This window comes from Mastomys coucha, unplaced genomic scaffold, assembly GCF_008632895.1.
Source record: "Mastomys coucha isolate ucsf_1 unplaced genomic scaffold, UCSF_Mcou_1 pScaffold15, whole genome shotgun sequence".
NCBI lineage: Eukaryota > Metazoa > Chordata > Mammalia > Rodentia > Muridae > Mastomys > Mastomys coucha.
The window spans coordinates 139,467,284-139,493,044 of record NW_022196897.1 but is presented as its reverse complement, the minus strand read 5'-3'; the positions used below and the strand labels follow the sequence as shown (position 1 = coordinate 139,493,044).

General features: G+C 48.1%; 1 protein-coding gene across 1 annotated transcript in view; it reads right to left on the bottom strand.

Annotated features, from left to right (window-relative positions):
- LOC116091816 (DNA (cytosine-5)-methyltransferase 3B) overlaps nt 1-19,375 on the bottom strand; it is a 39,180-nt gene extending 19,805 nt beyond the window's left edge. Inside the window, exons 1-7 of the mRNA XM_031373270.1 lie at nt 19,093-19,375; nt 7,316-7,493; nt 6,737-6,798; nt 5,946-6,065; nt 3,676-3,801; nt 2,905-3,099; nt 1,646-1,804 (exon numbers count right to left, since the gene is read on the bottom strand). Of these exons, the coding sequence (XP_031229130.1) occupies nt 1,646-1,804; nt 2,905-3,099; nt 3,676-3,801; nt 5,946-6,065; nt 6,737-6,798; nt 7,316-7,487 (834 nt within the window). The 5' untranslated portion in view covers nt 7,488-7,493; nt 19,093-19,375. The remainder of the gene's footprint in view (nt 1-1,645; nt 1,805-2,904; nt 3,100-3,675; nt 3,802-5,945; nt 6,066-6,736; nt 6,799-7,315; nt 7,494-19,092) is intronic.
- Nucleotides 19,376-25,761: the final 6,386 nt, after the last annotated feature.

Sequence of the window (25,761 nt, the reverse complement as noted above, 5' to 3'; positions counted from 1 at the left end):
ACTTTTCCTGAGTGTGTAATAACCATTGACTCGGATTCCATGAGTTCCCACAGTGCACACTTCCAAAGTATGCTTGAGTTCTTACTACCCACAACGACTATACTCCTCATCTTAATCAGTAAGGCTGATTATTTGTGTCAATATGGAAATGAGTCGTGGATGGGATTCATAATGAATGCAAGTATAAAATCGAGTGACTCTGTACGAATATGGGGTATCCCCAGAAGCAATGCTTGCCTTTGTGTTCAGCTCCATCTTATGCTTAAGAGCTTCAACTCCGTATGGTTCCCACGCTCTAGTCACCATAAGCAAGAAGACAGGGAGGGCTTTGGGTAGAAAGCCCTCTTGGCCTTTGGCCAGGACCATAGCACATTGTAATGCCATCCCATAATCCTACCATCTCCATGCTGCCCCACAGAGCCACCTGACCCTGTCTAGTTATGTCTCACTGGATCAAAGCAATGGCACATATCCCTGCAGTCAGACGCTGCAGAGAATAGCACAGGCCCAAGAAACAAGCCTGTTGCTCCCTCTGCTGGTAAGACAAGACAACTGCATGTAAGATCTCCTGATTCCTACCCCAGCGGAAAGTACACTATTTCAGAAAAAGTCAGAATAAATACAAATTCGTAGACAACAGAACCTAAAATGGAACAAAGTCCTCTGGGTGCTATTTCACCCTCAACTGCTTGCTGTACCTCAGGAATCTTTTTCTGTCTGCCAGGAACTGGCACAACACTAACACTTCTAAGGAAGCCCCGCAGGAAATCTACTCTTCCTGCATCACAAAAATGCAGACAGCTGGACAATTTTTAGGGTTAAAAGCACAGTGGCTCATCGTATACAGGGCTTGAGTTAAGATTCCCAGCAGCCAAATGGTAGCTCATAATGGTCTCCTAATTCCTGAGTCAAGATCCAACGGATCTGAAAATCTGAAGTACTTCTTCTGGTCTCCCATGCTACATCCAGGGAAACACTCATACTGATTTAAAAAAAAAATGTTTAACGCAGATAGCGGCACATGCACTTAACATGTAGGGATGGTAGAATTTTGAAGTACATAGGTAGGACCCACGCGATACACAAAATAAACTCTCAATTTATGCCCAGAAGACCCTCATTAGAAAGATTCATTTTAAATGGCTAATACTAGTTCAAATTATCTTTTCATGCAGTCTCTATGGCTGTCATGGACTTCGCTCTGTTGGGATTATAGGGGTAGGGGTGTGTGTGTGTGTGTGTGTGTGTGTGTGTGTGTGTGTGTGTGTGTGTGCAGGCGCTCACGCGTCTATTTGAGACACCTCTCTTAACCACTACACCATCCCTCCATCGGTTCCGTCTTTCTAGCAGTCTTATCACAAGCATAGCTGCACACACTTTCAGTCCCAGTACTCAGGTGGCAGCGACAGAACTCAGAGTTCTAGGCCAGAGGTGCCACTGAGGCCCTTTTCTAAGAATAAAGCAGCTGATCTGATTCTACCGCAAGCGTCTAAAACAGGAAATCCAAAAAGTAATTTTCTTCCCTCTAGTACCAGTGCCAAACTGACTGTAGCCATTGGCTTAAAGTCTACCCTAGAGCCACCAAAAGAGAATAAGCCAAGCCTGAGGTGTGAAAACCCCCAAGCCTGCCTTGCCCTTAGCTCACCTCAGAAAACTTGCCATCACCAAACCACTGGACCCAGCGCATTCCAGGCATGGCCTGGCGCTTGGAGGTGGCTCTCCAGGACACCACCATGGCAGGCCACCAAGAGAAGCCCTTGATCTTTCCCCACACGAGGTCACCTATTCCGAACTCCTTATCATCCTGGAGAAATAAACAGAAAGAATTGTAGTTAACAGGGCAGGAAAACCATGATAAACTCCACTGACCAAGGGCTAGAAAAATCTTGGCCATACAAAGATGCCTAGGGGGCTGGAGAGATGGTTCAGCGGTTAAGGGCACTGACTGCTTGCTCTTCCAGAGTCCTGAGTTTAAAAAGATGCCTAGGAAAACTAGGTTGGCTTTTATGGCAAGGTCAGGCCATTATTCTGGAAGTCTGACCTGTCTTCTAGTGCCCCAGGGGTTAAACTCCAATGAGGTTTGGTGGGAAGTATCTCAGCCACTAAGCCTGAAAACTAAGTTAGGAGAGCAGAGAAGCCTGTGCTCACTCGAGGTCATATTACTTGGTCGACTGGCCTCCTTCTCAATAACTTAACTACAACCTTGCTTCACAAAAAAAGCAACCCACGAGGCTACGTTAGGAGGTGTTCTGAATGAACACAACATTTTGGCATTGTCGAGATGCATGCACCTTGTAATGTATATGAATAAGAAAGGTATTAACTGGCAACGTATTCCAACAACCTCAACTGGTTAAATAACTCCAGTGCCTGAATACATACAGTATGATAACACTATTGCCACAAATATTATCTAAAAAAAAAAAAAATGTTTTGAGCCAGGTGGTGGTGGTGCACGCCTTTAATCCCAGCACTTGGGAGGCAGAGGCAGGTGGATTTCTGAGTTTGAGGCCAGCCTGGTCTACAGAGTGAGTTCCAGGACAGCCAGGGCTACACAGAGAAACCCTGTCTCGAAAAACAAAAAAACAAAACAAAGAAAGAAGTCCTTAGATTGTAATTCTATTAAAATGAACAGAAACTTCAATAGCACATGCATATATATAATCCCAGCATTTGGGAGATCAAGGATTTGGAGGAAATCCTTGCCTACACAACTTTTTTTTTCTTTTCTTGAGCCAGGATCTATCACTACACCCCTGGGTCGGGGCTTCCTATGTAGCAGGCTTGCCTCTGCCTCCTGCTTTATGATTAAGTGTACACGGTACGAAATCTTAAAATCATTTAGTCACTAAATAAGTTCAGAGTCTCCTTTTCCCTGTATTTTGGATCTTATCTCAGTGGTACCTGATACTCAGTACTGTCTCCATCTCTACTCTCTGCATCCACCTGTGTGGTATCCATGCCTTCCTGATCACCGTCCTGGTTCAAGTCAACTAATGGGGTACTGCTTCTCTTAGATATCACTTCTTCCACGAAGTCGACGTTGGCAGAGGATGCCCATGGTGTGCTTGCTGAAGATGATGCTCGCCGTCTCCGAGACTACACAGGATGAGATTGAGACGCAGTGAAGCAAAGCAGCTGGGGACGCACAAATAGCATCCCCAACAGGTTCTCAGAGAAGCAAAGAGGAAGAACAAATCAGCATCCCAGAAGGCGGGGTGGGTGACATGAACTGGCAGCCATGACCCCAAGGCAGAGCAGAGACAGAATAAACTGTGTGTGTGTGTGTGTGTGTGTGTGTGTGTGTGTGTGTGTGTGTGTGTGTGTGTGTGTTCAATGGCAGAGTTTCTGAAGCTACACTCAGACGGTGGGGTCCATCTGGAAACAGAAGAACATGCTGGTCCTGCTGGGGTTGCTTCGAGACAGCAGGAAAAGACACAAGTCAAGGTTGAATGACACCAGTGGCTTTTGGCTCAACTCCAATGTGGGCTAGAGGCCTAAGCACTCAGGAATCCTTGCCTCCTCAAAGTAGCTCCAAGTAGGATGAGTCAGAAGAGAAAAGGAAGAAGCCAGACCCTGGAAAGCAGGAGCGTGTGAAGAAAGCACACGTTACACACACAACATTGTTGTGTTATGGGGAGTGAAGCAGATATTGTGATCAGAGGTGGAACCAACCCTGGTAGCTGGGAACTCCACAGGGTACTCCTGCACATGGTGGCGGCCCTGCCGGCCTCGGGTGATTCTGGGGGACGCTCTTTGCCTCTCCAGGCTGGAGGTACCGTTGCTATTTCGGGTTCGGACCTGAAAGTGAGAAAGGATAATAAATACTGGGCCTTAGGGTAACAGCTGCTTGGGACCCAACAAAGGCCCTGAGAAGGCCTCAATTCAACCTCAAGTGAAGGAGACCATGGATGTAATCTCAGGGATACATTGAACAAGGGTATCTTTGCAGATTATCAGCCTGTCTCATGTCATAACAGACTTAGCCACCTGAATTGGCAGCAGCAAATGAGGACTAAATTACTGCTTGCCTTCCTAGCCTGTAAGGCTTAAATGCAGTTCCTCACGTTGTAGTGACCCCTTAGCCTCCTCAACCATACTATTTTCGTTGCGACTTTGTAACCACATTTTTGCTCATACGAATCACAATGTAACTTATACAGAGGCTATCTGATGTGACCCTGTGGAAGGGTCCTCAGATTTCCCCCAAGGGCGCTGACACCCACAGACTAAGAACCTTTGCCTTAAACCAAGTATTCTTCCACCAAGAAGCACAGGCCTTGATGCCAGCTTATTCAAGAAGGCACTGGATGAGAGCAGAGCAGAAAAGCAGTTTTCTCAGCACGATGTGTGCTCGCCTGTTGCTGACATTTATTCAAGCTCTATGAAACATTGATAGTTAATCAGGGGTGGGGGGGTCACCTGCCTGTAATGTCAGCACATCGACTGGTACAGGAAAAAGCCTGAGACCCAACTGCAGCTCAAGAACAGAGCTGAAGTTACTGGAATTGTCTACAGTGTATAAGATGAGCAAAATACAAATCCACAGAAGGTCATTGCAACAGCCGCCATGCTTGCTGACCCGCTGAGACTTCCCATTTCAATACTTTTTCTGACTTTAGTTCTGACTGATGCATGTTCATTGTTTTGTTTGACATAGTGTTTGATTAGATTAGATTAGAAATCAATACAGAGGCTAGGCTAGTTAACGTCTTCTTGAGCCAGGGCATACGCTCAAAGAAAACAACTCACAGAAGTGAGAGGAGCCTCAGTCAACCACCCAAAAAATTACAAGCTCAGTCAGAAGTGAACCTGTTGTCTCTCAGATAACAGGCATGTTGAGTAAGTAACTTAACAGCAGTGGCTGGGTGTGGCAGCCCATGTTTTTAATCCCAGCAACTGGAGGGGCAAAAGCAGGTGGATCTGAGTTTAAGGCCAGCTTAGTCTACAGAGTGAGCTCCATGACAGCTGGGGACTACACAGAGAAACGCTGTCTCAAAAACCAAACAACATAGGCTGGAGAGATGGCTCAGCAGTTAAGAGCATTGGCTGCTCTTCTAGAGGTCCTGAGTTCAATTCCCAGCAACCACATGGTGGCTCACAACCATCTATATAATGGGATCCAATGCCCTCTTCTGGTGTGTCTAAAGACAACTACGGTGTACTCATACTTTCCAAAGTCATTTGAAAATTGTGAATATGGCTAAACTGGTAGAAAGTTTGTTTCATGTAAACTCTGGGTTTGAGCCTTAGCCCCAGGTGTGATGGTGCATGCCTGCAGTGTAGCAAGAAGCAGGTCAGGGTTTACACAGGTGAGCTAAGGCCTCTATTGCCTCAGTGCAACATTGATCCTCCTGCCTCTGCCTCATAGGTACTGACAGGTGCTCCAGGATTTCCGCACTCAAGCCTAGACCTCATCCTTGCCATCAGCAGGAATCTAACTTAGACCTGGTCACATGGTAAGGGTGAAAACACTGGTGACCATAATTTAGTTCCCTGGCATTTTAGCAGGAATAGGTAATGAATGTGAAATCCTGCTCAAAAGGACTAGTCAGGAAATGTTGAAGATATCCAAAAGTTAAGTGGTTTTCTTCATCAGGTTCCTGGTGTCACATTCAGTGTCAAGCATCTGTGGCTCATGTGCCCTTTGCTCTATCAAATGTCATTTTACCCTGAGGCTCAGGGTGATCTGAATTACCCTGTAGTAGCTGAAGGACATTAACATTTAACCAAGGGGCTCAGTGGGTTAGGGGACTTGCCAAAGCCTGCTAATCTTGAGTCTGGTCCCTGGAAACTACATGCTACAAAGTGCAAACCTAGCTCTCCTAAGTTGTCCACATAAAACCAAGTGTTGGGAAAACAAATCCTGATTAAACAGTCTCAGCCTCATTTTTTATGCAGGCCCAAGGTTGGTGAGAGGTGCCTGAGCTCAGAGTGGGACTTACGGCTGGGCTTTCAGAGCGTGTCCTGGTGTCCTTGGTCTCACGGGTGAGCTTTGGCATTAGAATATCAGAGCCATTCCCATCATCCACCTCATCATCTCTGTCTCCATCTCCTGTCATGTCCTAGGGAAAGGCCATGGGACAGAAGCATCATCATATTGATGTAGTCCCCTAAATACATCTGGTATTGCCGGGCGGTGGTGGTGTACACCTTTAATCCCAACACTTGGGAGGCAGAGACAGGCGGATTTCTGAGTTCGAGGCCAGCCTGGTCTACAGAGTGAGTTCCAGGACAGCCAGGGCTACATAGAGAAACTCTGTCTCAGAAAAAAAAAAAAAAAAAAAAAAAAAAAAAAAAAAAAAAAATCTGGTATTTATTATTGTCTGGTGAAATTTCACATCTGCTAATCACACATGGGTTAAAAAGACAAATACAAGGCCATTAGCACGTTATGGAAATAAGACCAATGCCGCCTTTTAGACATCTCTCAACTCTCTCAGAACACATTTGGGAAGACCTGAGCAAGGGGCTAGTGGAGGCCACCCTGGTTGACAGTGACAACCAAGACAACCAGGATACTGTCTCAAAGAAACCACCCAAACACCAAAATACCATGGCCAAGGTAAGCTCATCCCAGGAATGAGTGAGTTTTGCTCTATTAATGTACTGAGGATTGATATACAGGAAGGATCGACTAAAACAGACTTTCCAATGCAATAAAGAATTCCATTTGTCTTGTTTTTCACGCAATCAAAGCTGAAAGCCCCGAGCCACAGGAAGAGGTAGACGGTACCTGCGTGTAATTCAGAAGGCTGGAGACCTCCCTCTTAGACAGCCGTGAGCTTGACCTGCGGCCTGCAAGGAAGAGTTGGGAGGACATATTTGGGAGCAGGTCCGTGGTCACCAGCCTGGAGGGTGGCCTCAGCCAACCCCAACAGTCATTTTAGGAAACCAGTGTCCGTCATATCCATGAACTCACAGTGTAAAGGGGCACAGGGCCCGTCTTATGCCTTTGTCACCACAAGCTGAGTATTAGCATTCTAGGGTGGAAAGAATCCCCTTCCTCCACAGTCCACTCCAGGAAACTGGTTGACACTGGCTACATTCCAAATGTTCCCATATGGGTAAGTAGATCTTGGGGTCAACAGGGCTAAGTTATCCATTCCAGAAGGCCCTAAGGGGCTCTAGATGTCAAGGGCAAGGGACAATACAGGGGACTCCAAACCAGAGTGACAGAGGCATTTCAAGTGGTCTCGGGGGGCCAGTAGGCATCATCCCCTGATCACTGGGAAGCCCACACAAGCACAAGAGAAGCAATGAGGCAGCCTGAGACATGTCATAGAACCCACCGTGTCTAAGCTTTGACACCCACCTCTGGTCTCTGGTGTGCAGACTGGCTCTGTGCAGATTGCCTCCAGGACTGGGGGTGAGGGCGCATCCTTTGTGTCTGAGGACTGGTCACTGCAGGTCCCATTGACAATGATGCACTCCTCATACCCGCTGGCACCCTCTTCTTCGTTCAGGTGTTTACTGTCTCCCTTCATGGTTTCCTATGGGGAAAGATCAAGCTATGTAGGAGGCAGATGGGGTACAGTGCACACCACAGGTTCCCTCTTCTCTGCCCAAGAGATCCCATGACCCAGTCTCAGGCTCACAGCCCGTCCATGATCCAAAGACTCCTCACCAAACTTTGAGGCTTGGTTCCATTTTGCTAGATGGGATCAATGCTCCTAACGCCTGCTCCCAGGACCGAACAGGAGGATGGTGCTAAGGCTGGGGTCTGAGAATAGGGCTGCTCTCAAGTTGGCCAGCCCTTCACACAATGCCCCTTAGGGCATGCCTACCTGAGCAGCTTGAGCCAGCCTAAGCCCTGGTCCCTTCTCCCTGCCCAACCCCTGCAGAGTCAAGAAGGCAGTGCACTCTTTTCCCCATGACTCTTTTGTTTGCTCTGTCTCCAGATCTCCTTCCCTCAGCTTTCCTCTCCTCTCCATGGCAGCACAAAGCCCACCCCAGCCCATCCTCTGGGTTCCATTGGTCAGTTGGCCTGTCACTCATTCCCTCCCTCATCAGGGGGTGCTGAATCCCAAGTTCTGAAGGGAGAAGGGGGGATGGAGAAGAGGCAGTGGCAAAGGGCTGTGGCAGTTACCAGGAGTGAGCGATGACCGGCCTCTGACAGCCTCATCCCACTACCAAGACCTGGCCATCTAAGACAGCTAGCAAGATAAGGCTGATAAACTTATATGACCTGATTCACTCTCTACAACTTTGTGGACACCAATTAGACATAAGTACATGTAAGAACCTGTACTTGGCCAGGTAACACATGCCTTTAACTCCCAACACTCAGGAGGGCAGAGACCGATGGATCTCCAGGCCACACAGGGCTTCACTATAAAATTCTATCTCAAAAAAAAAAAAAAAAAAAAAAAACAGCCGGGCGGTGGTGGCGCACGCCTTTAATCCCAGCACTTGGGAGGCAGAGGCAGGTGGATCTCAGAGTTCGAGGCCAGCCTGGTCTACAAAGTGAGTTCCAGGACAGCCAGGGCTATAGAGAGAAACCCTGTCTCGAAAAACCAAAAAAAAAAAAAAAAACCAACTAAACCAGAAACAGCACCTTTCTAACAGAAAACTGTGAGCCCATTCTGGAACAGAAGTAGTGCCACAGGAAAGAACCTGAGATTTCCACATGAATTGCAATGTGGCCCAACAGCACCACCAGGGAATCTGAGGACAGACTGAGGACAGCCTGGGACAAAGATGCTGTCTCAAATGACAAAGGGAGTGGAGAAAGTACCTCAGTAGTGTTTGCCTAGCATTCGGGAACCAGAGTCGGAAGCCCAGCACTGGGGGAGGACAGGAGACATGAATGGTAAAACAGTGACCCTGCCTCTAGACTGTAAGAACGAATAAAATAGAAAAATCAGGGGTATGGGAGTTAGACAGTCAGCCAGTAGAGGGGCTCGCCATGAAGGTTAATGGCCTAACTCCAATGCCCAAACCCACATGGAGAAGCTCCCGCGTTTTCTCCAATAAATGTAAGCTCATGTGTACACACACAAGTAGATAAAACTTTAAATTTTAAAAAGAATAAAAAAAAAAAAGCACACCAACAGTGGAAATATAGCCAGATTATTAGAAGATTTGCATGGCCAAAGCCTTAGGGAATTTTTGCCAGCATGAGAAAATTAAAGCTATTTATAGCTGTTCAAATCTACAATGCAGGAACTTAGGAAGCTTCAAGATGACATGAGCCACCCAGTAAACGTAGAGGAAAGGGGTAACATAGGGCTGGGAATGGTAGCATACACCCTTAATCTCAACACTGAGAAGGGAGAGGTAGGCAGCTCTCTATGAACGAGGCCAGCCTGGTCTTCATAGCAGGTTTCAGGACAGCCAGGGCTACACAAGAAGTAAATCTCAAAAGCTGGAGAAGTGGCTCAATGGTTAAGCATTGGCTTGGGGCTCTTCTCTCCTGGGATCAATTCCCAGCACCCAAATGATGGCTCATAATCCTCCAGTTCTAGGGGCCACTAACAACCTTTGCAGGTGGTCTACACACATGCCGACAAATATATATATGCAGGCAAAACACCCACCCGCAAAAATAAAAATATTTACAAAAAAATAAAATTATGTAAGTGAGTCTAGGATCTCTGAGAAAAAGGCTTTAATAACCCCAGGAAATGAGGTTCACTCTGTCCAGGAATCCCTAGGCCTTGCCTTGAACATCTAGCAAAAAATCAGCCTCAGAACATGAGACTGGAGGCATGCCTTTGTGAGCCGTGTTCCTTTACCTGCTATGTATCCATCCACCCTTGACACTAAAGTGTGTTAACTACAAATCTCAGGTGTGATAGCTACATAATCAAGTCATACGTGTATACAGGTGCTCACACGCATGCGCGCATACACACACACACACACACACACACACACACATCTCAGACATAGCTGGGTATGGTGGCACATGCCTTTAATCCTTGCACTCAGAAGGCAGAGGCATGCAGACACCTGAGTTTGAGGTTAGCTTAGTCTACAGAGTAAGTTCCAGGACAGCCAGGGCTACAGAGAATCCCTTTTAAGTAAACATAGAATCCCAGGCATGAGAACTACATAATCAAGTCATACAATCACAGACAGGCAATCTGTTCCTGTTTGGTTGGTTTGTTTGTTTGTTTTGTTTTTAGACAGGGTATCTATGTAAGCCCTGACTGACCTGAAACTATATAGACCAATCTGGCTTCAGATTCAGAATCTACTTGCTTTTTCTTCCAGAGTGCGGGAATTAAGGGTTCACATACCATAGGTATCAGGTCACACCATGCCTGGAATCTCATTCCTTCTCACTATACAGCCGAAGGATGTCACTCACCACATACACTTGCATTCTAGAACTGAAAGAGCAGTTGGCCATCTGGTTTCCAGTCTCCTCTTTGCTCCTGTTTAAAATACTCACCAGCTATCTACCCAGTGAACTTTCTAGAAGCAGCATCTGGTGTTGCTCCAAGAGTCCGACAAAGGCTTAGCGTCTACAGGGGGGACTGGACTGTGTAACTCAGTATGAACAGTATGGCACCCACAAGAGTATTCACAGGGCCTAGAGTACATCCTTTATACTTGCCCAAGCATGAGCACTTGGCAAACAAAGCATGTGAACCACTGGTTCCATCCATAGGCCAGAGCCAGAACCTTGCACTGGATTACACAGACATTAGCTGCAGTCTCAAGCTAAAAGCTAACTAACCTGCCCCACCGGGGTTTTAGACTTCATCAAGATCTCTGGCTAATCTGTGCTTCAGAGAATCACAGACAGCAAATGGGAGTCCCAAGCTTCTTAGCACAAGGACTGTCTTCTGCTTCCTACGGACAGGGAAAGTGTCTGGTCAAGTCCCATCAGCCAGGCACCGTGACTTGGTAAAACAAACCTGTTGACCGTGGCCAGTTCCTGAGGCCAGAGAGGCAGACATTCAGGAAAGCCTGCTGGGATGTGTTCAGATAAGCATTTTCCCCCCTCGGACCAAATCAATGCCACCTGAGAGGCTGAACCCTAGTGGGTTCACTCCCTCGAGGCACACTCTGAAGAGGAGGCAGAGTCAAGAGCTAGTGTGGAGTCAGAGGCCTAAAGCAAAGACATGCATGATCCAGGGTCAGTGGTGGGTTTTCTCACACAGCCTTGGACTTTAGTCCCTCAGACAGGCCCTATCTGGGTCAACCAGAAGCCAGACAGGTGTGTGCCCTCTTTGTACACAGGTCCAAGCGGACCTGCTGTCCAGCGCTGACAATGATTAACTACCCTGAACCTTCTCCAGGGGCATTAGCAGTGCCTAGTGAGCCAGTGTCTGAAAGGTGGGCGGCATATCCTGCCCAAAGCACCCCAGCATCCCACAAACCCACATGGACCCACAGGCAGGGCATAGAAATGGACTTCACGGGGGAACTGCCCCCTTGCACACTGGGGCTGTAGGGATGCCTCAGTTGTTAAGAGCAGTTTCCTGGCAGAGGACCCGGGTTGAGGTCACAATCCCCGCAACGTGGCTTACAACTACCATGACTCCAGTTCCGTGGGATCTGACTCCTAGCCTCCTCAAATACCAGGCAAGATCAGAGCGTGCACATTCGTGGTCTACATACAAGTTCTGGGTCATGCGGGGCTCTAAGTCAGACTGCGTATATAACCCAGGCAAAGAGAACATAGCATCCCAGCACTCATAGAGCCTGATGACACCAAATCCCAGCTCACCACCAGGGACTGGTATGTGATCCCAGATTACAAATCTCTTCCCAGGTATCTCATTTTGGCTTCAGGCTAAATTTTGGCTTCCAGTTCAACACTAGCACTTCCTGAGTCATATAGCCCCTACCACAAGCCAACTGCCCTTATCTACTGCAGTTCTTCAGTAGGAATGCTAAACTGGCCGTTCCTTCCCACGAGGTCTTACCTTTGCAAGGTTTTTCCGGTGTGGCTGACGTACTGTGTCCAACTGAACACAGGTATTGTCCTCTGGTCTCTGCTATCTGTAGCCTGAACAGCACAAACCACACATCTCCCAGTTATCCATGCAGGAGAGGAGTTAATGACCTTGCCAGTTCTAATGCCCAGGCAGTCCGGAGGGCACAGGCCTGACTGATGATTCCAGAGACAAGCAGACAGACCCTTAAATGCTATTAAGGATCTGTCAGCTATTAAGGATGTCTCAGGGGCACTCCATGGCACTAAGTATGATCTACTGTTATGTTTAGCTGCCCAACCTCAGGAGCAAAGGTAAAATCTGACCCTTTCCCAGAGACTGGGCAGCTCCGGCTGTGCAGGAACCAGGTCAGAGGAGATCAAATGCAATGTGGCAGACGAAGGGTAAATGACACCCCCAATTAGACTCAAGAGGGGACCCAGGAACTCCTTCCAACTCCAACAATGAAGTTTAGAGCTGATGTCACTCATCTCTTCCAGGCTGGCCAGCAAAAGAGCTATTCCATAGCATCTTGTCACCTCCCTGGCAGGAAGGAGGGTGTTAAAGACAAGAAAGGGGAGCAAGTGGAAGTCTGTGCCTCACCTCCAGCCTCAGGACAAAACAAAATAAAGTAAGAGAGGGTGAAAGACTCTCACCTGCTCCATTCAAGAAGTTCCTGTGTGAGGTCACTAATAATCCACAGGCTCCCTGTGGTGTCCTACCCTGCCTGTCCCCTAAGAACAGATGTGAGCAGATGTGCTGAGAGTATTTTCCATGAGCCTCACAGTGAGAAACAGCAGACAGGCTACATTCTACAGGAGAACACACGACGGTCCACAGGAAGCTGAGCCTTGTCAGATTCACAACATTGCAAGAATCAGAGACTCGGGCCACTACAGGGCTTCTTACAAGGCCTGGGACAGAGATATGATAAGTTAAAATTAAGTATGAGGCTAAAGATAGCTTAAATCCGTCCTCACTGCTCTTCCAGGACACCTTCTTCTGGCCTCTGAGAATACTAATGGATGTGGTGTAGATAGGTGCAGGCAAAACATCCACAAAATAAAATGAAAAATTGACTGAAATAATGCAAGCCAAGGTGGTGGTGGCGCACGCCTTTCATCCCAGCACTTAGGAAACAGAGGCAGGCGGATCTCTGAGTTTGAGGCCAGCCTGATTTACAGAGCAAGTTCCAGGACAATTAGGTCTTCACAGAGAAAACCATCTTGAAAAACAATACAAAACAAAAAATTTAAATGCAGAAAGTGAGAGAGATGGCTCAACTCATAAAGAAGTCACCAAGCCTGACAATGTGAATCCAATCCCAGGAACACAAGGAGAACAAACTACCTCAACTTGTCCTGACTTGTCACAAGACTGTCATGGCATGGGTACATGGGTTTGCATGCATTCAACATACTGTTTTTGTTTGTGGTTTGTTTAGTTTCTTTGAGCCTGGTACCAGGCTGGCCTTGAACTCAGACCAATCTGCCTCTGTCTCTTGAGTACTAGGATTAAAGTGTACCATCATATTACCCAAACAGCCAGGCTACCTTGTTGTCTCAGAATGAAATTCTGCTAAGTTCCAAAAATCACATCAGGATTCACCTTACATGCCAGCATGTCACCTGCGATAGAAGTAGCCATTGATGGACATGAACTTTGAACAGATTCAAAAAAAAAAAAAATCTAGCCAGAATATGGCTTTCCCATCTTGCTACACACCCTCATTCTGGAGACTAAAGCCAAGAGTTTGAGGCCAGCCTGAGACCACAAAACAAGTACCTGCCAATCCAGGTCTACCGGTCGAGAGCCCATTTCAATAATCTTTTAAGTAAATCTTACTTTCACTTTCTGTATAAAGTGGTTTTTGTCTACATATATAGTGTGTGTGTGTGTGTGTGTGTGTGTGTATGGTTTTACCTACAGAGGCCAAAAGGGGGAACTAGAATTGGAATTATAGAGTTTTATGCAGCCACGTGGATGCTGGGAATCCACCTGGGTCCTCTCATAGAACAGCCAGCACTCTTAACTGATGAACCGTCTCTCCAGAACCACTCATCAAATTAAAAAAAAAAAAAAATTAAACATATAAGCAGATAAGTGGTCCAGCCACTGTAATGTCATAGCAAAATCTTACACAGCCACTAAGGAGCACTGCCAAAGGGCAGGCGAAGGCAGCTCCTGCTAGGAGGGGCCATGTTAACATAGAGAAACCTAGACAGATGGCTCAGCGGTTAAGAGCACTGGCTGCTCTTTCAGAGATCATGAGTTCAATTCCCAGCAACCACAAGGTGGCTCACGACCATCTGGAATGGGATCCGATGCCCTCTTCTGGTGCATCTGAAGATAGCTACAGTGTACTCATATACAAAAAATAAAAATATTAAGGAAGGTATAATTGCAATAATCAGAGAACACAGGCAGACTAGTCTAACAAGGACTTCAGGTAAAACACAGGTAAGCCCTGCCTCCAGTACCCACCTTCTCACACGGCTAGCCTGAGTAATCATCTCTCACCAGGTCCCTGGACTCATCAAGGGCTTCAACTACATGATGCTCAACCCCCCCGGGGCAGCTGAAAAATCAGTACAACCCATTCATGGAGCCTCAGGAAGCAGTGATGGCGCTGGTAACGTCGCCCCGAGTTGTTCTCTAGTCCCAGCACTGGCCCAAGTAGACATTCAATCAGAGATAAATGTAACTGCATATCATGGAAATGACTCTAGAAATGAGCTGGCCTCTTCCCTCTCCCAGGTGTCCTTCCTCAGTTTGTTCTGTTGTTGACATCCACACAGGCTGAGCCTTGGACAGGGATGCAAAAGATTACACAGCATAAGTCCAGGGGAGGTAAAAACACAAGCTGAGGAACTCTTACTCCCACATCTCAAGCTGTGGGGATGGAAGAGCTCAGGTGTGTGGGTCAGAGGGGGCAGGGACGGGGGGGGTGGGGGGGGGGAAATCAAGCAAATCCAGTAACAGAAACCTAGGAAATGCAAACAAGTTCATTTGCTGTCCCAGGGCACCTGCTTTTTTTTTCCCCCCTTTGAGGGGCCAGTGCCAAGTAAAGATTAAATCCAACCAGGTCCTTGTGTACACCTCATGCATCATTATCCTACAATGGAACATTAAATGCTGCTGGTTACCCCATTGAAAACCAGTCCTACTCAAAAATGAAAGCTCTAAAAGTTGAGCTGGACAGAGACATACACTTGAATCCCAGCTCTCAGGCCTATCTACAGCAGCAAGACTCTGGCCTAGAACACCCCAGTTGAGACTATGTGTAGTTCAGAGGTTATGTACTTGCACAGCATAAACTAGGCCCCACTAGACTCAATGGGAACAGCAAAAGCAAGCAAGACACGTGGCTCATCTCCATAATCCAAGCACAAAAGCACTGAAGCAAAATGATGGCCGAAGCTTAAGGTCAGGCTGTGCTACACGCCATATGTCATAACAAACATCAGTCTAGCCAGGGACACCAGGGATACACAGCAAGACTCAAAAAGGAAACAAAAGCTAAAATGTATTGCTTTGTGTACACACAGTACAATGGATTAAACCCAGGGCCTCATGCTGGCTGAGGAAGTGTTCTACTACTGAACTACATCCTCAACATTTGACTCCCCCGCGTCCTTTGTCCTTTTCTATTACCCGGACTCTAGCATCTCCAGCAATTAGCCAGTAATAAGTTCCTTAAAAATGAGCCTCCCAAGGCTGGAGAGATGGCTCAGCAGGTAAGAGAACTGACTCCAGAGGTCCTGAGTTCAATTCTCACCAACCACGTGGTGGCTCACAACTATCTGTAATGGGATTTGAAGCCCTCTTCTGGTATGTCTGAAGAGAGTGACAGTGCACTCATATACATAATAAAATAAATAAATAAATAAATCTTTTTTAAAATAATGTTATCTGATCCATAAACAAAAGAAAGAAAACGAGCCTCCCTTGTCCATTTTACAGATAGACCAAGGGAAGCTTAGGATATGACCTCATAACCAGAATGTCAATCCTGGGCCCCGCTGCAGCTGCTTCAGCGTCCTATTGCCCTGCAAACACTGGCTTTTAACTAAACTTAGGGCTTGACTCAACTAACTGTGAATGAGCAATCAGTTCACTAATCTAAAAATATCCTGGATCCCACGTGACCCTTCTTGCCACTGGTAGGATGAGGGTGCATCGTGCCCACTTTTCTGCTGGGAGGGAGCCTCAGGAAACTCAACACAGCAGCCAGTGTGCCTGTGTCAGCCAGAGACAGACACACCTGAGTGTCTGCACTGGGCACCTGTCCTTCTGCAGAGCAATACATCCTAAGATAGTGGAAAATGTTAAAGTGTAAATGTCCCCTACTAAAAGCTAGTCACAATAATGGAAGTGACTAGATCTTCCAGAGCCTCAGCCCTGCCACCTATAAAGGGGGCCCCTGAGACGCTCTCGCGAGCACACAGGCGCGCGCACACACACACATACACACAGTCTCACACACACACACACACACACACACACACACAGTCACACTTTGACATGAGGAACATTTAGACATGGCCTGAGGGAGGTAATGGAGGGAGATTGGTGGGGAGAGGTAGAATCAAGCCAGGCCAGAACAGGCCAGACCACCCAACAGAATACAGCTGAGGCCAGGCCTGGTGATGCCTGCCAGTACTTGAGGGCAAAGGAACAATGTTGTGTTTTAAACACCTTAGGCAACATAGAAGGCCCTGTTTCTTACAGAATAAAGAAAAAGAAAAAAAAAAAAAGTCCAAGGAAACTTTAGATTTAGCAATCGCTATCTTGTAAGTGGTATCCAGAACTAAAGGTGGCGCCAACATGGAAGTTGGTTGGGGACAAAGGAATGCCAAGGGACACTTCTCTGGATGGAGTACTTGTCCAAATGTCCACTGCAATCGGGTGCCTTGGGCTGCAATAATGAAGGGTGACAGGCGTCTCTGGGTCAGAGGCACCACATGGCTGGAGGAAGGGCAGGCAGGGAAACAGCCTCACCAGCCCCACCTCCCTTCCTCCTCCCTCAGCCCCCTGCAGCTCCCAGATCCTCTTCTCCCCTCCCCCAACCTTTGTAGGGGTAAGGGTTTGGCCTATGGCTTTAAGAAGGATGTGGCTGGCCCCAGCAGCCTCACCAGCCTCTTTGTCTCAGCTCTTTCCACCCAACAGGAAAGGTAAAGGATTTTGCTTAGCTTGTCAATTACACCTTTAGCAATCCTCAAACTTGGAGGGGGAAGGAGCAAAAAAAAAAAAAAAAGGAGGGGGGGGTGCCCAAACTATAAACAGTGCAGCCCTCTTCCAACAGGGAACAAAGGGGTTGGTGAGGGAGATGGCCCTGCAGGTAAAGGCACTTGCAGCCAAGGCCCATGTCCTCAGTCTGATCTCCAGACACACATGGTAGAGGGTGCTGCCTGCCACATGTTTTCCTCTGACCTTCACAATGGTGGCCCGTTCGTGTACACACATACAGAATAAAATATAAAAAAAATTTTTTTTAAAGGAAACAAAGACAGCCCTTCCTGCCAACTCCCCAGTCAGACAATGATGGTTTAGAAATGCTTCCATAGCTGAGAATGAAACAGAGTACCTCAGGAAGGCAGGAAAAGGAGGGGCTGGCAGAGGTGACTTTCCATTCCGCTCAGCACAGCACACCTCAACATTCGTGTATTAGGCATACTCCAGGTACGGTGCTACTGAGTGCTTGTCCCCAACCCCTTGAAGACGGAGGGTTGAAGACCCCCACAAGCTGGCTTCATCCCTAATCTCCATGAACTGTTTCTATTGCACATTCGGAACAACTAAGGCACAGGGATAGAACTGGAGTTGCTTCTGCAACAGTAGGATTTAAGCACAAATCCATGACAGTGCTTGTCCGAGAAGGGCAGCCTGCTTCCAACCATGTGCCGGGAGGCAATGAGGCCAACCACACAGTAAAGATGGTGTTTGCTGTATTACCAACCCTACCTTGAAGCTTGGAGGTGTAGCCCAGTGGAAGGTGGCTTACCTGAAGTAATGTAAGGCCCTGGATTTGGTCCCACGGCCCTGTGGGTGGGGGAGGAGAGATCCCAAGTCTGGAAAGGTGTATATACCTGAGGTTTCCAAAGCCTGGCACAAGCCTCAGCGGGCCTGGTGGACAGAGAAGGTCGGTGAGTGCCATCAGCCCACCAAAGCCCAGAACACCCACAAGTCCGGAAGCACTCTACTGAGGCCTTAATTCATTTTAATTCACATGCCTCGGAGTGCAAAGCAGAAATCACAAGGATTCCATGCCTCAGGGATGCATGGGGTGGCAGGCTGAAGGCAGAGGCAATGGAAAGAGAGCACAGGACTGCTGCCACAGGTGAGACTGGAACAAGAAACGCTTCCCCCTCTGCGCAGTCCAACCTTGGGAACGCAGTAAGTCTCCGCTTTAATTGCACCCAGTAGCCTGGACGGATTCCACAGGTATCCCTAAGAAATCCCTGAAGCGCAGACGATTGACCGCTAGGAAGTGGAGGCAGAGGGTTATTTTATAACGAAAGACTCAGCGTATGGACTAGGTAGTGGGGGCCACCTCACCCCGGAAGAAGGCTAAGAATGGAAAGTGAGCCCCTAGGGCAGCAGGCATGGTCAGGAACCGCCCCCAGCCGGCTCCTCCCCGGCCAGGTGTGCTCAGCCAGCCCCTCCCAGCAGCCGGCAACTCCGGAGCTCCAGTGGCTCGGCTCCGGAGGACCCCGGGGACAACGCCCATCTCGCATCCCCACTTGCCGGTACCCACAGCGCCATCCCAACCTGGGAGTGCGAGGTTCCAAGTCAGAACGGATCCACATCCACTGCCACAGTGACGAAACAACTTCTCCCTCTGCATCCCAGCCTCTCCTCCGGGAGGAGGCTCTGGGTAAGAACTGGACATTGAGTCCCTGGGACAGCCACCGCTCGGGCCCCAGACCCGCTCCCAAGTGCTCTCAACTCTACACTCCAGTAAAGTCGCTGCAGGGGTCTCCCCCACCCCCTCAACTCTTCCGAGTGGCGGAGTGCAGCGGGGACTTCGCTTCCTCTGTCCCCGTGCCCGGTCCCGAGTCCCCCGTCCCGCTAAACGCCACGCGCCCCGTTCTCTCCGACCCCGGCAAACATCCCGGCGCCACCAGGGGACCTGTCGCCCCGGCACCCACAGAGCCCCAACCACCAGGTCCCAGTCCCCCGAGGGGCGCGGGGCGCTCACCTGTCGCGAGGCTGGCTGTGGCGCTGCGCGGCGGTCGCGCCGCGGGTCGTGGCCGGCGGACGGCGCGGGGTGCCGGCTTCGCGAATCTCCGGCGCCGATCGCCGCGCTACGTTTACTTGGGCCGCTTAACCCCCGCGCTGCCGGCCGGGAGCGCCCGTGCGCTCGCCCGCGCGCCAGTGGGCCACCCCGGGGCTAGTCCGGGGCGCTCGGGCGAGAGCGTCCACGCGGGCTGCTGCTGCGAGACGAGGGGCGGCGACGAGGGCGCTACGGGCGGGCGCGCACGGGAGTGGGTGGGGAGGGGGCGGCGCCGCTACTCTTGTAGCCCCGGCCCGGCCCTCGCCCCGCCCCCGCCCGGGGGGCGCCCCTGCTGCAGCCACTCACCGGCCGGCCGGGCCAAGGGGACGGGCGAGGGAGATTTGAAATCCCTCCCGAGATTCCTCGCCCCGCCTCCTCGGGAGCCTCCCCTGGGCCCCCCTAGGCTTTGCGGGTCACCGTCCTGGATGACCCCAGCCCACTGGATAGCGCCCAGCCCTCTCCACTTGAGACCCCACACACACCTCTCCCCTGTCCCCCCAACCCAGATCAGATGCACACACACACACACACACATCCCTAGATGAGCGGCCCAGAGAAGACTGGATGAGCGGCCCAGAGAGGGAAGAGTTCCTGCTAGAATCACACAGCAACACTGCATTGGCTATCCGACCACCCCTCCGCTGCAAAGCTGGCCTGGGCGCTGTGGTGGCCCTGCGGGTCACCCTTTGGGGACCCCGTACTGCTTCCTGCTTTCACCTAGCTTGGCCTTTGTCAGCCATCTTGAGGGGAGAGGAGGCCTTGGAGGAAGAAAATGCATAGATGTTCCCCCATCTACCTGGGTTCCTCCTGCCAGCTGGGGAGGAGCCCTACTCTGCAGCTTAGGACTGCCTCCGCCAAAAGGCCCACGCTGAACCATTGAAGAAACACAAATATTTATGATAGGCACCTGGCGTTTATGTTTATTTGTTTGTTTGCCTGCTTGTCTGTCTCCATACATTAGATAGTGAACACTAAAGTAGACACTAAATAAATGTATGTTAAAGGAATAAACAAATCGAATGATTGCAAAGGCTGACTACAAGGCCGAGCACGTGCAGGCTCAGCTTTCACAAACCTTTTATTTTTTTTGGCTCCCCGACTTCACTCCAACCTCTTCTCCTGCTTTAGCTGTTCCTCCTACACACCAAGCATCGTCCTCCTGAGGAAAGCTTCGGCATCTTTCCTCCTCTCAGACTTTGTTTTCCCGGATCTGTCACAGGAAGATGCTTTCTCATCACCATGCAGAACAGTCTTCAAATCCTTCTAGCTCCTCGAGTTCCTAAAACAAGGAAACCCATGTGAGGTTGTTTTGTATAGTCTTGTCTGCATCTCTTTTTGGGACAGAGGTAGAAGCACTTCCATCTCCCATCTTGATGGAAGCTGGAAGCCACAGTCTCTCTCTCTCTCTCTTTCTCTCTCTCTCTCTCTCTCTCTCTCTCTCTCTCTCTCTCTCTCTGTCTCTCTGTCTCTCTCTCTCTCTCTTTCTCTCTCTCTGTCTCTCTGTCTCTGTCTCTCTGTGTGTCTCTCTGTCTCTCTCTCTCTCTCTCTCTCTCTCTCTCTCTCTCTCTCACACACACACACACACACACACACACACACACACACACACACACACACAGAGCACAGATCCACAGGGGGTCTACAATCAAAAGGAACTGACTCAACACTAGTTGAATGAGTGAGTCTCCACAGATTTCCTGCCTCTGGGGTTCTAACTAGCGTTAAACACAGCTTTCCTCCTACCCCTCTTCCTGGTTAGTGAGTAAATGAGCAAATGGCGACTACTCTGGGAATTTCAAATTTCAACACTTTCTGGGCCCTTTTCCACTTAAAGAAGAATAGACTGGCCAAAAGACAAAAGGAGAAAGCACAGCCCAGCCTGGCCCGGCCCCCTGGGGGAGAAGAACAACAGGAATGCCTTGACTTTCTGCTCAGAAATCTGTCTGGAAGTCGGTGCAAGAGAGGATGCCTTGAAAGAGTCTGGATGAGCAGGTGGTCTAGGCCTGTCACTTGGGAAGGACTATAAAGATCAAGAGAATCAGGGCATGGTGGATCTACCTGGAATCCCAGCACTTGGAAGTTAAGGAATGTAAGGCTACAGAGCAAGTTCCAGACCAGACTGGACGGTGGCTGTGTGAGACCTTGTATAAAATCCCCCTTTCCCACACCCAGAAGAAAAAGTTCAGGAAAACGGGAGCAGGCTAACTACAAGCAGAACTGGACAGAGGGCTCAGTGGTTAAGAGCACTGGCTGATCTTCCAGAGGAATAGGAGTCAATTCCCAGCGCCTACATGTCAGCTCACCACTATATGTAACTCCAATTCCAGGAGACCACCCTCTTCTGGCTTCCACAGGAAGCTAAACACCCATACATACAAAATAATAAACTTATTTTTAAAAAGAAAGAAAACTACCTCCAAGGAGGTGGGGTGGTGCATACCTTTAATCCCAGCACTTCAGAAGCAGAGACAGGATGATCTCTGGTCAGTACAAGTTAGGTCAGCTAGGGTCATGCAATAAGACCTCACTGAAATAAAGAAAATAATTGCTAGAGAACATAAAGGCCGGGCAGTGGTGGCACATGCTTTTAATCCCAGCACTTGAGAGGCAGAAGCAGGCACATTTCTGAGTTTGAGGCCAGCCTGTTCTACAGAGTGAGTTCCAAGACAGCCAGGAAACCCTGTCTCAAAAAAAAGAAAAAAAGAAAAGTCATTGGCCATATTGTTCAACTCACTTAAGCCACAAGACTGCCCCATAAAAAGGCATAGCAAAGAGCATCAGCCTGAGTTTTGGAAGAGTGAATCACAAGCAGGGTGGAAGAGAGAGGCATTTATATAACAGGACTTTGGCTGAACTACCTGTATGTGGAGGTTTGCCAGTAGGGTTTACTGTAATGACCGATCGTAATCATTACAGCCATGATGGCAATCACTGTGCATTTGGGAGATCAGGGTTGGGTTTGTAGCTCTGTGGTTGAGGGCTTGCTGACCTTGTGCAAGACCCAGGGGCTCCGTCCCTAGTGCTATATGCACACAGACATCTGTGATTTAAGCCCCTTTCAAGAAACAAAAAAACAAACTGGAGTTGGCACAAGCTTTCCCCTGTAGCTCCTGGGAGGCAGAGGTGACAGGGTTGCTAGGAATCTGAGCCTGACTGGCCTACAAAGAGAGTTCAGGATAAGCCTGGACTATAGTCTAAGAGGTCTCCCCCTCTTCTTCAACAAAGAATGAAGAAAAAAAAAAACATATACAAGGCCGGGCGGTGGTGGCGCACGCCTTTAATCCCAGCACTTGGGAGGCAGAGGCAGGTGGATTTCTGAGTTAAAGGCCAGCCTGGTCTACAGAGTGAGTTCCAGGACAGCCAAGGCTACTCAGAGAAACCCTGTCTCGAAAAACCAAAAAAAAAAAAAAAAACATACACAAAGGAATGTCCTTGCTCTTAACAAGCAGGAAGTATCCAGGAAAGGAGGATACTAGCACCAGTTTATTCTCTGATACAGGAAAATAAATGCACAATGCACTTATAGGCAGGAGGCAGATTTAAAAGCAAATGAGGCAAAATATAAACAAGTGGGTAATCTGCTTTTAAATTTTTGTATAGTCCTTGTATTTGTATTATGACTTCTTAAAAAATTGTTTTTCATTTATTTATGTGGGGTGTTGACTAGAGGTCAGAGGGCAATTTTTCAAGACTCCCTTTCTTTCCATGATGTTGGTTCTGGGGATTAAGCTCATCTCTTCAGGCTTGACAAAAGTATCTTTACCCATTGAGCCATTTTACCAGCCCTCTTAGGTTAAATTCTGGTATTCAAGAGCCAGATGTGATAAAGTGTGGTTCTTTAATACCAGTACTTGGGAGGCTGAGGCAAGTGAATCTCTGAGTTCAAGGCCAGCCTGATCTACAATGGGGGATTCAAGCCAGCCATTTCATAGACCCTATTTCAAAAATCAAACAAACAAAAATTGTCTTATTCATAAAGGAGTCTCTCAACTAAAGTTTTGTCATAAAACATACATTAAAACTAGGCCTGGTAGTATATAGTTCCAGCCCTTGGGAAGTGGAAGTAGGTAAGATTAGAGATTCAAGTTCTCCCCACAGGGCAAGGTCATTCTGTTCTACTAGAAACCCTGACTCCAAAAAGAGAAGACAAGGGCTGAAGAGATGGTTCAGCAGTCAAGAGCACTGAATGTTCTTCCAGAGGATCCAGGTTAGACTCCCAGCACCCACAGCATTTAGAACTCCAGTTCCAAGGAACCCAACACCTTCATCTGACCTCCGCAGAAACCAAGCACACATGCAGGACACAGACATACATACAGGCAAAAACACTCATGCATATAAAATAAAAATAAATCTTAAGACCTATCCAAACAAAAGTATGCTGGTTGGGGAAAAAGACACTTGCCACCAAGTCGGGAGAACCTGAGCCGTGAGCGCTGGGACCCACATAATGATGGAGAAATACACTTGCCACCAAGTTGGAGAACCTGAGCCGTGAGCGCTGGGACCCACATAATGATGGAGAAAGACACTTGCCACCAAGTTGGAGAACCTGAGCTGTGAGCGCTGGGACCCACGTAATGATGGAGATAACTTCAGCTACTTCAAAGCTTGTTGAAGAATTCTGCAATTAAATACACAGAAGGCATCTCACACAGTGCCTAGTTCATTGAAAATTCATTAAGGTGTTGTTATATAAAACCATAGTGTATTGGGGCTGAAGAGATGGCTCAGTGGTTAAGAGCACTGATTGGTTCTTGAGGACCCAGGTTCAATTCCCAGCATCCACATGGCAGCTCACAATTGTCTGTAACTCCAAGATCTAACACCCTCACATATACAAGCAGACAAAATACCAATGCCATAAAATATAAATAAATAAATAAATAAATAAATAACCATAGTCTCATAGTGGAATAAAACAGGACATAAGAGCCCATGCCAGTCATTCCAGCACTCTTGAGAGAGACAGAGACAAGTGGTTCAAAAGTTCAAGGTGGGTGACCTGAAATGGTGGCACATGCCTTTAATTCCAGCACTCAGGAAGCCAAAGCAGGTGGTATATGTCTAAGTTCTAGGACAGCCTGATCCACAGAGTAAGTTCCAGGACAGCCTGAGTGTCTGGGGAACAAGAAAGCCTGTTTCCAAGAGAAAGAAAGAAAGAAAGAAAGAAAGAAAGAAAGGGAGAAAGGGAGAAACAAAGGGAGAAACAAAGGGAGAAACAAAGAAAGAAAGAGGCAAAGAGAGAAAGAAAGAAAGAAAGAAAGAAAGAAAGAAAGAAAGAAAGAAAGAAAAAGAAAGAAAGAAAGGAAGGAAGGAAGAAAGGAAGAAAGGGAAAGAAAGGAAGGAAGGAAGGAAGGAAGAAAGGGGGGCTGGTAGATGGCTCAGTGGGTAAGAGCACCAACTGCTCTTCCAAAGGTCCTGAGTTCAAATCCCAGCAACCACATGGTGGCTCACAACCACCCGTAATGAGACGTGATGCCCCTGTTCTGGTGTGTCTGAAGATAACTACAGTGTACTTACTTATAATAATAAATAAATCTTGAAAAAAAAGAAAGGGAGAAAGGAAGAAAGGGAGAAAGAAAGAAAAGAGGAAGAAGGATCTATTCTAGATCGGACTGTTAAGATGGCTCATCAATTAAAAGCACTATTCAGAGGGGACTCTGGCTCAGTTCCCCAACACCCCTGTCAGGCAGCTCACAACTGCTTGTAACTCCAGATCCTACATACATATGGTGTACTTAAACTGACAGAGTCACATACACATGTATATGAATAAAAGTAAATTAATTAAAAATAACTCAAGACCATCTTCGGCTATGGGAGATGGAGGGCAGTATGGGATAGAGACGACTTTGTTTCAAATTGTGGTGAGGGTGGGCTCAGCAGGTAAAGGTGCTTGCCACCAAACCTAATGACCAGAGTTCAATTGCCGGGAGTCCCATGATAGAAGAGTGTCTCTAGAACATTGTCCTCGAATCTCCACACACGTTGTGGCAGGAAGACGTTCCTGCGTGAGGACACCCAGGCAGACTTGCATCCACGCACAAATAAACAACAAAATTAGTGAGAACTTTAATGGAAATGGATTTCTGCTCCACTGAACATCCTCCTGGCTCTTTCTATCCCTGTCCCCTGGGCCCCAGGCTTTCAAGGCTAGCCCATTTTTACTCAAGGTCTTCATTCATACTGCCTCAAATATGAAGAGCCCCATTTTACAGTTGAGGCAACTAAGACTGAACTAGGGGAGAACTAAGGCTGGCTTGGTGGATGAGCTGGAACAATACCAGCTGGATCCCCCTCTCTCCCTCGCAACCCCCCTCTCCCACCTTGTGTATCGAGCTGAGAAGTTAGACCCCCATCCCAACTTTAATTGGAATAATAATGAGAGTGAGGCCCATTTCCCAGAATGACGGCAGGGGTCCTCCCAGCCCTGGTAAGAGAAAGAAGCTCATTGTAAAGTGCTCCAGCTTGATTGTTGTGTCATTAGAGGGTACCTTCACGGGCCAAGCATACTCCTCACTTTTTATTTTCAATAGGAACACCATGGCTCTTACTCTGGTCCTTTCATTTAAACCTCCTACAACCCCCCCC